This window comes from Haliotis cracherodii, unplaced genomic scaffold (genome assembly GCF_022045235.1).
Source record: "Haliotis cracherodii isolate W230 unplaced genomic scaffold, xgHalCrac1.p SCAF_23, whole genome shotgun sequence".
NCBI classification, from domain to species: domain Eukaryota; kingdom Metazoa; phylum Mollusca; class Gastropoda; order Lepetellida; family Haliotidae; genus Haliotis; species Haliotis cracherodii.
The window spans coordinates 3,576,240-3,591,370 of NW_027266279.1; the positions used below are offsets into that span (position 1 = coordinate 3,576,240).

The 15,131-nt window shown below is 41.0% G+C and overlaps 1 protein-coding gene across 1 annotated transcript in view; it reads right to left on the reverse strand.

Annotated features, from left to right (window-relative positions):
- LOC139471830 (kinesin-like protein KIF20B) overlaps positions 1-15,131 on the reverse strand; it is a 54,193-nt gene that overhangs the window by 36,135 nt on the left and 2,927 nt on the right. The window contains exons 3-16 of the mRNA XM_071254331.1: positions 14,671-14,929; positions 13,653-13,840; positions 12,760-12,871; positions 12,257-12,484; positions 11,154-11,265; positions 10,356-10,427; positions 9,887-10,033; positions 6,801-6,966; positions 6,294-6,396; positions 5,670-5,764; positions 4,427-4,566; positions 3,293-3,464; positions 873-1,037; positions 1-90 (exon numbers count right to left, since the gene is read on the reverse strand). Coding sequence (XP_071110432.1) covers positions 1-90; positions 873-1,037; positions 3,293-3,464; positions 4,427-4,566; positions 5,670-5,764; positions 6,294-6,396; positions 6,801-6,966; positions 9,887-10,033; positions 10,356-10,427; positions 11,154-11,265; positions 12,257-12,484; positions 12,760-12,871; positions 13,653-13,840; positions 14,671-14,929 — 2,049 coding nt within the window. The remainder of the gene's footprint in view (positions 91-872; positions 1,038-3,292; positions 3,465-4,426; positions 4,567-5,669; positions 5,765-6,293; positions 6,397-6,800; positions 6,967-9,886; positions 10,034-10,355; positions 10,428-11,153; positions 11,266-12,256; positions 12,485-12,759; positions 12,872-13,652; positions 13,841-14,670; positions 14,930-15,131) is intronic.

Sequence of the window (15,131 nt, forward strand, 5' to 3'; positions counted from 1 at the left end):
CTGTCTGAGCTGTTTCTGTAGCGCTGACACAGATTCCTTGGTGATGTCTAACTCATTCTGTACCGTCTGTAGCTCACTGACTGCCTTTGTCTGGAAACAGAGCCATACATGTTGCTATTATCATCATTATTATTGCAAAAATGAACAATTACAATAATCACGCAAAATACATAGCAGGTCTTGATCTCATTAAAAACAAACCATAGTTTTCACTACCGCTAAAGAAAGATCTGAGGACATCCCATTACAGGTCATGTCAGAATGACCTTCGCGAACTTTGACTGACCAATGAAATAACCAAAAAGAAGTTGACATTAACCAATCAGAAAGCAACTTTCTCGATCTCTAGGGTTCTAGTTTCAAACTGGCAACTTCAGTTCCAGACATCACTATTAATTACTTCTTCAAAGTTCTCAATTGTATGTCAGTACTTCTTTGAAAAGTGTCTTCCGTTCATATGTTTATTCCATAAAAGCCAGAGATAGATGATGATTTTGACATATTCAGTCATACAGTCTATAACTGTCATTCGGAATTCCCTGTGTTAACCTTTTCGAGGTTGCATGATCAGAAAACAAATCTTGACTGTCCCTTTCCTGACCTGGATAGCGAGACTGGATGAAAGGTCGTTCTGACATGATCTGTAATGGGATGGCCTCAGATCTTTGTTTAGCAGTAGCGAGTACAAAGATCTGATTTTAATTTCACTTCGGTGAGACCCACGAGCAGTTTGTGCTGATAAACCATTGATCATGATCAAGGTTAGGCAAATATGGGATTCGAAATTAGAGGATAATGGTACACCCAATAAAAGCAACTCTGCACAGCAGATTAGTTCCCCCCCTCTCACACATCCCAAACCCCCCACCAACCTTCTCTGCCTTGATGTCCTGGATGAGTCGGGTCTTGTCGGCCAGGGCAAACTCACAGGCAGTTCTCTCCTTCGTCACACCCTCTTGAGACTTGCTCACTTTCATCACGTCATTCTTAAGGCGATGTATTTCACCTTTCAGTTTCTTTATTTCTTCGTCCTTCTCCTTAAAAAACAGACAGTGCAGTTGGGATATATTTCAGGGTTATTCTTGACACTGACTAATTGGAGCTGATGGATATATGTATACAAGTTACCAATAATATATGTTGACAATTTGAGAGAGGATTTTACTTCCTCATTGGTGTGCCAGTTTAATCATATTTCCTCTACTAAACACTGGGACTCCAATAAAGGCCACTTTCTAATTGATGCTGGGTCATACCCTATGTAAAAAAAATAGAAGCCAGGCCCATCATTTGATGAAATTAATTTTCTCTATCACATTAAACTTACAGCATGAAATGATTACTCCCTTCACCTAAATAATGACTGTTTCATGCAAATGTACCCGTTGTATGACTAAAATTTGGGATTCGGTAAGGTGGAGAGTTGCCACTGGACCAGCATTAAACAGAACTGATACTGGGTCAACGGTCAGTGATAACTAAAAAGATGTCTGGGTGTCTAATCATGCTAATAGAGGAATTATGGCAGGAGGAAGGCCACAGAGCAGAAGGGTGAATCTGGTAGACAAACTTACAACCATCAGATCCTTGAACCACAACAAAACAGTGAGGTGAGGTGTTGTGGAATTGGGTTTAACGTCGCGTCCAAGATTATTGCACTTATATGCATGTCTGTGTGTGTTGCTGCTTGTACTAGTCCGGACTGATGCCAATTTATAGCGCTAGCCAACTAGCACTCAAACCCTGGACCTTTCTCTCTCCGGGCGGACGTTCTACTACTAGACCACGGAAGCTGTCACAAAACAGTGAATTGCAGCACCTTAGACCACTGGGCCACCTGTGTCCCTTGCATGACTGGAGTTCAGTGTGCCGTTGTACAAAACAGCCTTTACTAAGGTTGAACTTAGTTACTAAGGTTAATCTTAAGGTAACCTTATCAAAACATTACGCCCGTTGCACAAAACTACCTTAGGACAACCTTAACGTGGACAGGATACTTAGCGGCAACCTTAACTAAGGTTGAACTCTTTAGTGTGGGAGACTCAATTATGTCCGTAGTTACGGTTGAGAGTTATCTCCCCTGCTCGCATCTGCAGACGACTAATATTGCTACTTCAACATGACACAGCCGTCTACCAGTGCACAGAAACGGTGTCGGCAATGAAACTTTACATCAAGTGAGCTGACACTCTTGGCCAATGAAGTCAAGTGTCGCAGCCATGTTTTATTCGGCTCATTTACTTTCTTTATCCAAACCATGCAAATCTCCAATTTCAGAAAGAAATCCCCCTTTTCCTAAATATCTCAGCTGTCCACTGTCATTGCGTACGAACGCTGTGTTGGTCTTTCGACCAAAGGACGAACGTTGTCTACGAGACAGAAAATGGCTTCGCGAGTGAGTCGATAACGCAATATCAGGTCCAAGTCTGTCAGTGTCTCAAGCTGCATGGTGCGATCTCGGAAAACACACTGTTTCCTCAAACTTCTCTCAGTTTCCTCACACATCAACAAGAAAGTAGCCATGTTGAAATTCAATGAAGTATCAACCTTAGCGTGGCTAAGGTTGGGTCTGACCAACCTTAACATTTTCACCTTAACTAAGGCTACCTTAGCGTAAGGTAGTTTCATGCAACAGGGGGTCAACCTTAGTAACCTTAGCGCTAATGTTGTTTTGTACAACGGCACCCAGGGCAATAACTTTATTGCTGATACATACACTACAGTCCGTTTGCTGCAATATCGTACCAATGAACCCGTTTATTTGTCCCTACCAACTCATCACTATAATTTCAGATATTGTCATGAGGTCGAGAAAAAACTCTCCTGTAATTGTTGGTGTTTTAATGCCCGTTGTAACAAGGGGATCTGCACAAGAAACATACTAGCTGAAGGGCATTGCAGAACACAGGTGTAGTTCAACATGCTAAATGAAAACTGAGCAAAACATACTGAGATTGAAAAAGTGGCTGACATAAAATTGAAGAATGACAAAAAAGATGTGTCTGATAATAGAATATTGTGTGCATATTCGAAATAAAACTTGATTGCTATAAAACAGGAAATATCACATGCCTGTTTTGTACAGCATTTTCACAATGAATTTTAAAACATCTCAACCTCATATACACATGTTTCATTTTCTATCGATGTATGACCTCATGGCACAGAGAATAGTGATGCACTGAATGTTTGGTGAATTGTTAAAACCCAACAAGAGAACACAGTATTCAAGAAGTGCAGTCCGTACAGCACACTGCCTAAATATTTTAGATCTCCATATATGTGGACTGACCTTGACCTTGACCTGCTCTGCATGCAGCAACATGCTGGAGACCCATTCATCTTCATCGTCAATCATTTTGTCTTGTCGAGGTCGTTTACTCGGTGGCTGGTGTGCCATCAGGATCTTCACCCTCTGTTCCACCATCTCCTCGGCCAAGATGTCCTTCTCTCGGATGCGCTCACTGTAAGTGTAATGTCAACATTTAAAAGTTATTTTCTATATGCATTTCTGCAGTTATCTCTAGTGCATCAGTAATCCATCTATCTGCCAACCTGTACACTGCTGTAGGCTTTTCTATTTGTCTACTTTTCATCATTCAGGATCTGAACCAGCTTCCTGCCTATCATTTGTCTTTATTTATCTACCTTTAGTTATTTGCCTATTTTTTCTCACAATGAGTCACCTATATGCTTACCTGTAGTATCTTCAGCTTACACGTAGTCGTTCTATTCTGCCTACATGTAGTCATTCTCTATATTCTTAAATGTAGCCATTCTCTCTGTACAACTGAAGTCATTTTGTTTCTGTCTTCCTATACTGATTTATTGGTTGCCATTCACTGTCTTCCTACCTGTCGTCATTCTCCATCTGCCTACCTGTCGTCATTCTCCATCTGCCTACCTGTAGCCATTTTCTTTTTGCCTACCTGTTTTCATTCCCTATTTGCCTACCTGTAGTCTTTCTCTATCTGACTACCTATAGTCATTCTCTGTATCTGTATACCTACTTGTAGTCATTCTCTGTATACCTACCTGAAGTCATTGTCTGTATGCCTACCTGTAGTCATTCTCTATCTGCCTACCTGTAGTCATTCTCTGTATCTGTATACCTACCTGTAGTCATTGTCTGTATGCCTACCTGTAATCATTCTCTATCTGCCTACCTGTAGTCATTCTCTGTATCTGTATACCTACCTGTAGTCATTCTCTATCTGCCCACATGTAGTCATTCTCTATCTGCCTACCTGTAGTCATTCTCTGTAACTGTATACCTACCTGTAGTCATTCTCTATCTGCCCACCTGTAGTCATTCTCTGTATACCTACCTGTAGTCATTCTGGCTGCCTACCTGTAGTCATTCTCTGTATACCTACCTGTAGTCATTCTCTACCTGCTTACCTGTAGTCATTCTCTATCTGCCTACCTGTAGTCATTCTCTATCTGCACCAGCTGAGTCATCATCTCCTTGCACACTTCCTCACGGATCTTGGCTTCATGTCTGATCTTGTTGTTCTTCTCGTTTTGCAGGTCATGCTGCAGATGCTCTATGATGTTCAGCAGCTCCTGAAGAGGGAAGTAAATACAAGGTTACTGAACCTGAACACACAAACTTCCAGAGGGCACTTGGAGGCAAGAGTCTTGGTGTGACTTGGTGAGGTCAGCTATCACAAGACCATAGATACTAATACAAGTGTGATAATTAGTAATAATAAAAACATTGTTACAATCATAAGCATCATTGACTTTATGATTGTTCCAAAATAAACAAACGTATTAAATTGTACCATCAAACCCCTCATAACGTGCTCAGGAGACCTTACAATATGTGACAATTCCAGTGATAATTTACTTCCACCATCATAACCATGCACTACAAAAGGAGGGAAAGATTCCCTTTGTGGACAAAAGCAACAAACACGATTTTTTCTATTTTTGTTTTAAACTAACAAGTTCTCTACCACAGTGAAATCAATAAGTAAACCAAACTCACAAGGCATGGTGTTTTTATCATAAATTCTGAACATATTTCACTTTATCATATTGGCAGAATTTGGAGCAAAAGCATGATTCCGCCATAATGCTTGTGAATTCTGCAACAAGGAAATACAGTGTGATCCTGATTACTACGATGTCAGTGAATGCTCTCCATGGGCTCAGCGGAACACTGTACAAAACATTTTTACCTCTTAAGTTCAGTAAATTTGAATAAAAATGTAAACATCATATGGTTATTCTGCCCTTATCTCCGTTATTGTGATGGTCCTCAGTCCCTGTCTACATCTCACATGACAAGACCGGGAGGCCGGTGTTTTCTGCACGCTGAGACGTGGTCACAGCACTTTGTGAGCAAGGATGTATCATCATCGGACACACAGGTGTATCAGAGATCAAGACAGATATAATACCAGTATTTTACGGTTATATTTACCCATAGGAGCACAGTTATCTAATTGTCAAATTCAGAAAGTTTCACAGACAGAGAAAATTATTTGTGCTTCATTGACTATTGTCCACTTCGTGAAAAGTCCCATGGCAATATTACGACAGAATTCCTTGCTGTAAATACATATCCCCAGCCATTTACCGGTAGGTCGGGGGTATAATAAGAGGTATCTAATCTACAGTGAGACTACCTGTACTATTGTACTCTCTGTACTGACACTTACATCGACCTGACTCATGCTGGTGTCCAGCTCCTCGTCCTCATCGTTGTCCTCCGTCACCTCCAGGGTGTTCAGTGTGCTGTACTTCATCATGGTGCCTACGCAGAATAATGTATTTTCTTAATATCAGAGGTTTCATAACATTGTATTTTAACGCTGTATTCAATATAATTACAAATATTGTAAAATAGAGCATTAAAGAATCTTCCACTTTCATGGTCCTGTTATATGTGAAATACAAAATCCCTCAATGCACATTACAATAATTAATAATTAGATTAACATGAAATGTGAGTTCCCACTTGGATATCTTTTGTGACATTTGATGCAGATTTGGAGCTGATTGTCCTGTTATCTGTAATGAGCTCTACTTCATCATGATGCCTGTCAAAGTAGACATTTGATACCTGTAAACTGTTTGGTGTCATGTCACACTCAGCAGTATTCCAGCTGTATGACATCCACCTTATATAATCAACCACAGACCACAGATAGTCACCACCCAGTCCATTAAGTCACCTTAACAACCAGCATAGGTTGCGGGGAACCAGTCTAACCCTGAATCCCTACGGTGACCTGTCAACTAGGTTACTGTTATTCTGAACAGCTCCTGCAAGACCTGTGTACCTGGTGACGCCCACTGAATGGAGGGCCTCATCCCCGCTGGCTCCTTCTTTGCATGCACTCGTTGTACCTTCGGCTTGGGCTCCGGCTTCTGTACAACTACCACCTGAAGTCAAAGTAGACACTCGGCTTAAATGAAGCATCAACAAGATCCTTTTTGTCTATTAGCATGCTTTGCAGCACTCTTATTAAAGTTTCAAATGAACAGTGAAGATTTTAAATAATGATCATCCCATTTCAATATCACCCAATCAACTGAAAAATGGTTAGACTCTTGATGTCAAGTCTGCTATGGAGAGGACCACTCTATTTCTTGGGAGTGGTGGTGGGATGGTTTTGTTTTTAATCTGTTCCAGAAAAGACTTACTTTGCCTCAGGGTTGAAAATGAAAATAATTGTTTGCTGGATGTACCGAACAAAATGTGTTTGGAGTCCAAAATTAATTATTTTCTATCCAAAAAAATGTGAAAATGCTTACCAGCCGACTAAATACTAAATGAACAAACAAACCTGTTTGGCAATGGCAGAAAACTTGAACACATTGAGGGTTTCATCAAACATGCTGGCACACTGGTTGACATTGACGATCATAGCAGCCTTGCCACGACCCGAGAAAAAATTCTGAAAGAGCCGTGTGAGTTTACTGTCCCGGAATGGCACCATCCGTGGATTTTCTCTGGAATGAGGAAGAACACATTGAAGAGAACCAGTTACAAGGATTGCCATCCATTCTCTGTCAATTCAACATTATTCTGTTTTGTAATTTGAATCCTAAGTCAGAAGCCTGTGAGGCAAAGCAACTATCGCTAGTAATTGTTTGTACAGGAGCAGGATTCATACAGAATTTCAGTCACAAAATTCAAGGCCTTTTCAAGGCTTTCTCCCCAAAGTTCAGAGTAAGTTTACTTCAGTGTTCCCGCTGGCTTATGAAACAGACAGTCCTGGTGGACTGGCAACTCTAAAAATTACCAGATGAGTCAACTTGAAATGGAAATAAAGCTAAATGGTGACAGATTATAAGAAGATAGCATACAAATTGACTGTAATTAACAAATAAACGACCACTAAGATTATCTGCGTACCCCAGTTACATCATGTACATCTATGTGGACCAACTTAAGGGATATATAACGTCATCAAGTTGTGAAAAAAAAAACATGCTTTGTTCCAACTTGTTCTTAATTGTCATTAGCCATGTATCGCGTAGTTATCTTATATTAGTTTATAACAGTTTTTATTTTAACAGCTAAGAAAAGATGAATTAATATTTTCTCACATCGTCTGAAAAAGCCTTTAAAAAGTAACAAGAATTATCAATGATACATGATGGTGGTATCTTCAGGCTTCCACAAATTGTTTTTTTCATCCAGTCAATAGGTCCATGATCTTTCAAAGCTCAACATGTCAACAACAGTGTATATTATAATGCCTAATTCTGTGTCTGGTTGTATCATAACAGCTGAGCAACTGTAGCTATCAATGGTTTATGCAGAAGCAGGATTCTCAGGAGAGTGTCTAGGGTTTCATCCCTGCCCCCATCTTCCCAAGGCAAGGGAGTTTACTGACTTAAAAAGTCCACATTCCAACCTTGCCAAACTAGACAGATGTTATGGACTTATATTTTGGCTGGACTAACGGGTCTATGCATAGTCCAATCAAAATTGCATAATGAAATTGACTTCCAGCTCATAAACTGTATGTCAACTTGGTGTCAGCAGATATTTTCCAAATCTTTTCATGTTTCTAATCAAGGTGCTCTCATGATTTGATGCACCTCGCAATGTAAGACCCGTTTTATCGCAATATTAGTAAAATTTAAATATTTTTTACATTTGTATACTTATCCTGCATTACTCCGTATTGCATTTACTGCTGTCTTTGACAGAGTGACGAACTGTGTGACATCCAGCTGCTGAAGAAAGTTGTCCCAACCAGCTCAGGAGGCAGCGCCCTCTCACAGTCGGCACGTGACCCGGAAGTCATGACGTCACACAAAAACACATAACTGCTTTAAACATAACATCTGAAACTTCGTGGGGAGGTAGCGTAGCGAAAGGGAGGGCACTTAGACTTCGTAATGCAGGATAAGTATACAAATGTAAAAAATATTTAAATTTTACTAAATTTTTTAACTTATCCTGCATTACTCCGTATTGCATCTTTATCAGACGGCATGGCCGGTGGGCATACCTGCAGATGTGAACCATATTAAACCCTCGTCTAGGTCCGATGAATCCGCACCGCATACAAGTGATGACCGGAACATCTACGACCATTCCTGTCTTCAGGAAACAAGAGTCGATGCAAATACGAAACGCCCGAATAGGTAACCGAAATACAATGTGGCGTGTTGCCAAAATATATAACTTACCGAAGAGCGAAAGCGAAACGCAGTAGAGCCCTCTAATCTGAGGCGATAAACACCAGAGAGTTCGACGGGCCCCGCTCGGGGAATCGAAGAATCAGCGGCGTCGGCGGCAAAATTTACGACCAATCCCAAGAGCGAATGCGAAACGCAGGAGAGCCCTCTAGGCTGGAGGCAAGGAACACCGGTGAGGTCGACGGGCACCGCTCAGGTATCAGAGAAGCGTTGGCGTCGGCGCCGGTGTCCACATCTACTACCATTCCTGTCGTCAGGAAACGAGAGTTGATGCAAAAAGTAAAACCCGGATAGGTGACAGCAATAGAATGAGTCGGGTAACCCAAAACTAAAACTGACCTAAGAGCGAATGCGGAACGCAAGAGATCCGTCTCGTCTGGGGTGATAAACACCAGAGAGGTCGACGGGCCCCGCTCAGGGTATCGGAGAATCAGTGGCGTCGGAGATAGATGACCTGTTGGGCTACAACCAGGGACCAAAAGCTTTAATTTCCACAAGGGATACACAGTACGTCCGTCCGTGGAGGTGACAAAGCAGTTATGTGTTTTTGTGTGACGTCATGACTTCCGGGTCACGTGCCGACTGTGAGAGGGCGCTGCCTCCTGAGCTGGTTGGGACAACTTTCTTCAGCAGCTGGATGTCACACAGTTCGTCACTCTGTCAAAGACAGCAGTAAATGCAATACGGAGTAATGCAGGATAAGTTAAAAAATTAGATCAATCAGATCGTCTTGACTGCGAACCTACATTTCGTTTAAAGCAAATGCAAGTGATACGAGAGGTGGAATCTGGTTGGTCAGTGGGAGAGGCAAAGAAGGGACATAACTCGTAAGAGCCACTGGTGGAGCTGCCATCGTGCCCAGAAATTCCAGCCTAGTTCAGCAAGGGTGGAAACTGGACTTTTGCAGTCAATTAATTGCCTTCATTCGGGAAGATGCCCTGCCCCAAACTGAAACATGTTACACCTGGTGCCCCATTAGGCGAGTGACTGTTCTTACTATGCCTCCGTTCACCCAGCAGTGAATGGGTACCCGGCAGCATGAGATGGTTACGTGACTAAACAAAGCACCTCATATGGCAGCTTGATTGGTATACCTCGACTACTCCCCAAAGACTAGAGTAATAACAATGTAGTGCAATGAGCTTGAGGAGCATTTACTTGGGGAATGTAATTTGGCTCATAATTTATTTTTTTTAGTATATAAAATAGTGCCTACTTGTGTGTCTGGTTATATCGGAGCAGCTCGATGCATCTCCCGAGGGTCATGAGGGATGTGTTGATGTTGCCAGCTTCCTTCAGCCTGTCCCCTCCAGAATGTGTCTTGGACTGTCTCTCCGATCCCGCAAGATCACACAGAGAAAGCCTGAACAATATAAATGACAAGGATATCAGATAAACTGCAAGCAGCAACATGTAACTCATGCCATCTACCTAATGGTAAAAGTGGTAATCTACAAAGAAATGTCACCTGCCCCAACTGAATGTTACTAGTCTTGGACAAACAGACATATTAATTTCAAACCCTGCTTTAAAATTGATTATTTATTGTAATATTTTCATAATATTTGAAAACAATGATAATCAGTTAACACCTGAATAGTACTGCAAAAGGACATTGATCATGTTGATCATGATTGAGTTATGCAACTTTTCTGTGCTACAGAAGGAAGACTTGTCCAACTCACATGCTGACTCGTGCAACATGAGGCTTTTTGGTGTCCGCAACCCGCAGAATCTTGATGTTAAAAATACAATGACTGAAACGAATAATCACAGTGTCAGAAACAAGAACATGCACATAACCAGCATTAATTTCACAAAATAAATATACATGAAAGATTATTAGAACCAATCCTGCCCAACCCATTCAGAGCATGTCCTCGGTATGTCACACTGATGTTGGGAATCAAAAAGGATTTCATTCAAGATATAGTTATATCATGTATCATCTGTTTGGTCAAACTAATCACTTCAATTGTGTGTAGTGTTAACATGTTTTTAACATATTACAGGTCAAAGTAACTTCATCAAGGTTGGTGGGGGTACAAATTTAATTAGCACTGGCCCACGAGCTGATTGGGTGTTTTTTACAATCATATATATAAACTAAGGCTGTTTAAGTTTCACATCGATACCCCAAACATTATACTGACTGAGCCAACCACTCATTTTATTTCCTTAATTCTGAGTGCCAGGGCCCCGTTCCACAAAGCTATCTTAGCGCTAAGTCGGTCGTAACTCCAAGTCTTTAACACTGACTTACGGCAGTCGTAGCACTAAGATAGTTTTATGGAAAGGGTCCCTGATGAGTAACAAGTACAAAGGTCCATGTCTGAATGTCTTTTACTATGCCTCGGCCAGAGTATCAATCACTGAGTCTCTGCTGTCTCTCACTCTATAACCTAAACCATGGAGGCGGTCAGCAGGTGTGGAAACTATCTGAGACTAGTTGACCTTAAAAGGACTAAAGGTGAGAATGTTACCTTCTTGATGAATTATGATTAAGTTTGGTGCATGCTGTCCTGAGATTCTTCTGTCCAATGGTCAACAGCTTGTAGGCCTCATCAGCATTGGTCACATTGATCTCCTTCAAACCTGCAACAACCAGCTGGCATTTAGACACAGCAAATGGTACACCTAGCTTGTCATCACAGAAGGGTCAATGGGAAACAGCTGACATCACAAAATAACAACACTAATCGAAAACATTCTTAACATTCAGCCATAATGGCATTTTCGATTTAAAACATCAGTCATCTGTAATCTGCATTTCTGGAGATATTGATGTTTTCCACACCTTAACCATGGCAAATTCAGTGTCAATTGTGGATTTCTGATTGGTCAATCATGTTCCCAGAGATCAGCATTATAGTACATCTAGTTGTAGAAATACAATGGTGTAGGTATCCTCAAGGAAAAAGACAGATGTATTTTTCTTGTCACATTTGGAAGAACAATTTCCTGTTTCATGCTGGCCACATCATGGTCATGTATGTGGGAGGGGGACCTGGATGAGGATGTGATTTTTTACAGGGTTTTATGGGACACCAAAATGTTGAGATTGGAGACAGACAAAAAATGCTGTGTCCCAAGGGACACACGATGATTGCACATACAGCACATCAAGAGCAGAAATGGACATTTGTAAATTCTTCCATTGATCTTGACCCCTGTCCAGTTGATCATTGATTTAATCCAGGTTATAAAGTAATTATCAAAACGTACAATGCACTACACCATTTCATTACTTTTCAGGACCCTCATATTGCCAGTTAGAACCCTCAAAAGTACCTGACTTACACGGTCAAATATGTATATGATTTGAATTGATAAAAATGTCAACAATATCTTCAAGCCACAGACAAGTAAAAATCTAGAGGGACTTTTCTCTCGCTTAATCTAGATATTTTACGTAACAAAATATGTTTTACTTATCCTGCATTAGTCCTCAATGCATTTACTGAAATGAGCAGAAGAACAGTAGGATATGACCAATGGCGTCTACTTCTGAGGGTCCTCTGTGGTCAGCAGCTCAAAAAAAGGATTTTACAGCTCTCATGTCTACACTGCCAGAATCATCCCTTACCTTTAATGTAAGGACTTCCATTACCATCCTCACTAAGTTTTAGAACCGGTCGTCTTGCATTTTTCTTCTTGGGAATTTGTTCCAGCAGATCAAAGATCTGTTCATTGTAGATCTCAGCAAAACTGACCCACACCAGGAACTTGATCTGCCCCTGATCTTCCACGTTGATGGCTGCCTCTTCCCTCACACGGTTCTCCAGCTCCGCAAACAGGTCACCATCTACAGAGTCTGTGAAAAAGAGGGACAGAATGACATGTTTCATCAATAATTCCAGGTTCAGGAATGTAGTGAGATGGAATGAAGCTGAAGGAATTCAGGTCTACATGAAGTATGAGGATGTATAAGAAAGGTTTCCCATTTCTGGTAGAAAACGATGCTTTATGATAAAACAATATGATTATGATGACTCTTTATCCAGAATTAAACCTCTGTAATGCAGGATGTGTAGAAATTATGAACATAAAATTGTGGAACATAAGAGGCTTATAAGATCTGAGGCCCACCTTTGTGGTGATCTGTGACTGCTGAAACATTTGAACCCTCGGAAGCGGTGGTGGTGTTGCCCTGGGAGATGTCCGAAGCATCTTCCCCAAGCAGGGTCATCACAGTGCAGTCCTGTGATAGCAAATCAGGTACACCATGGTCAAACTGAACATACAACTCCAAAAACTGTCCGTCACCAAATGCATAGTGAACACATCTAATCCACCCATTCAAAATTCAGAAAAATAATAAGTTTGGCATATCTCGGAATAGGAATGTCCCATTATGTCCTTATCAAAAGATGATTGCTGTCACTACTCCTACTCAGAGGGTCAGGGATGCATGTAACTATGGTAACCTGTAACATTTATAACTCAGAATTGCAATAACATGTAAAGCCCCCAAAGCCTGGATTGCTGCTCGCCCTTTGGCTGCCTTTAACATCAGACATACTGACTCTTGCTCGTGCCAGAGTAGATCTGTTTGAATATGCTCTTGTCTATCTATATTCAATTCACAGATGGACTGAATTGTATGCATTGGCTACTTAACGTTTCACTGTGTTAAGATGAATAAAGATGTAAATTGATAACACTACACATGTACAATACAAGCAGGGTTTCACTTTGATAAACAAAACTTGGGGTCCAGGGGACCCTAAATACTAATTGCAATGGTCCTCACAGGATCTATGAGGGTCCCGTGAAGGAATGAAATGGTGTTGTGCACTGTAATGTATAATTACTTTAAAAACAGAATTTTTTTAATTTCATGTCAATAATTTGGAATGATGGATAGTATTTTGGGTCCCTTGGGACGCAATATGTATATTTGTTTACACGTTCATTCTATACATTTATGCATACTGGATGCACATTTCTGTGTTGTGTAAAACCCTGATAAGTGAGCTCACATCATCACTACACATGCGCAGCGTCTTCTCTTTGATCCGTCGTTCCTTCTCCTCTTCTTCAGGAGTGAGTTTCCTCACATCTGTGAACATCTTGGGCTTGAGGTCCATGCCCGGCCACTGTTTGCCACTGATGCTGTTGAACAGCACATCCAAGGCTCGCGGCAACAGACCAGCATCATGGGGCTTGCCTTCAAACATACACAATCACTCCAGTAAACACAGGGATCAATACCATTCTCACCAAAATCTTTTAATCTCATACCTCTCTGCGTGAAGACCTCACAAAAAAACAACAGAGAAAACAGTCTGCAACTTTTGCCACATATCTCAAGCCTGAGTCTTGTAAAATTTCTTCTGGTCTTGATCACATAAAACAAAGTCCAAAACATACTGAAAATAATAAATGTTTTTGGCACAGACTGCAGGTCACATCAGGTGAATCCTGAGCAAACTTTGACCACCCAATCTAACGGAAGGAGGCGCAGGTTCCTGAGCAAATCATCTGTCACCTTCCCAAAACAACTCTGCTTTATTTCCCCACCATGTCTTCCCATTTGGGTGTAGATAATATGACACTCAGAAACAAAAGGGTGCATAAAAGATCCAAAGAGATTATTTACATTCTGAACTGGTCATTTGAAGTTGGTTTTCAACATACAAACATCAGATAAGCTTGTCTGAATGTTTTGCCCACTCATACCAAGGATTTACAAGCTTCGGTGCTGATTAGAAAGTCCACTGATGCAACCTCCCATGGAGGTATTGTCAGATCTTCATGCAGAGAGACAGAGAAGCAACATTAGAGTAGACTACAAGACAGGACCTCATGAATTTCAATCACGAAACATGTGGCTTTTAACAGTATACAAAATATTTTTTATATATTCATTATTCTGCAATGATGACCTGTCATCTCCCTCATGGTAAAAGTGGCAGCCTACAAGGAAACCCATGATAACTCAGTATTCAATATGAAGCATATAAAAGGATTCACATCCCATTTATAAAAATGTCCCACCTTGTATTGTGTATGTCTTGCCAGAGCTGGTGACACCATAGGTAAAAACAAGGCAGTTCTGGCCATCAATGAAGTCTCTTGCCAGGCCAAGCATTGTCTCATCAAAGAATTCCTTCTGGGTCGTATCCTGACTGAAGATCTTGGAAAAGGTGAACTTGTAATTGGTCTTCCCCAACCCGTGTGTATAGTTCTTGAAGGTGTGGGAATCTTTGGGTGCATGTGCTACCACAGACTGGTCAGTTTCCAACTTCAAACATTTCTGAAATACAGACAAGATAGACCATCACCATCAGGCAAATTTCTCAACTTTTAAAAACTGCAGGGGAAGATCCCATCATGCCCATTGGTCACTCATCATGCTCATTTAGTGAGTGAGTGGGTTGTCAGCAATATTCCGGCTCTATCAAGACAGGGGACACCTGAAATTGGCTTCATGCAATGTACCAATGTTGGGAATCGAA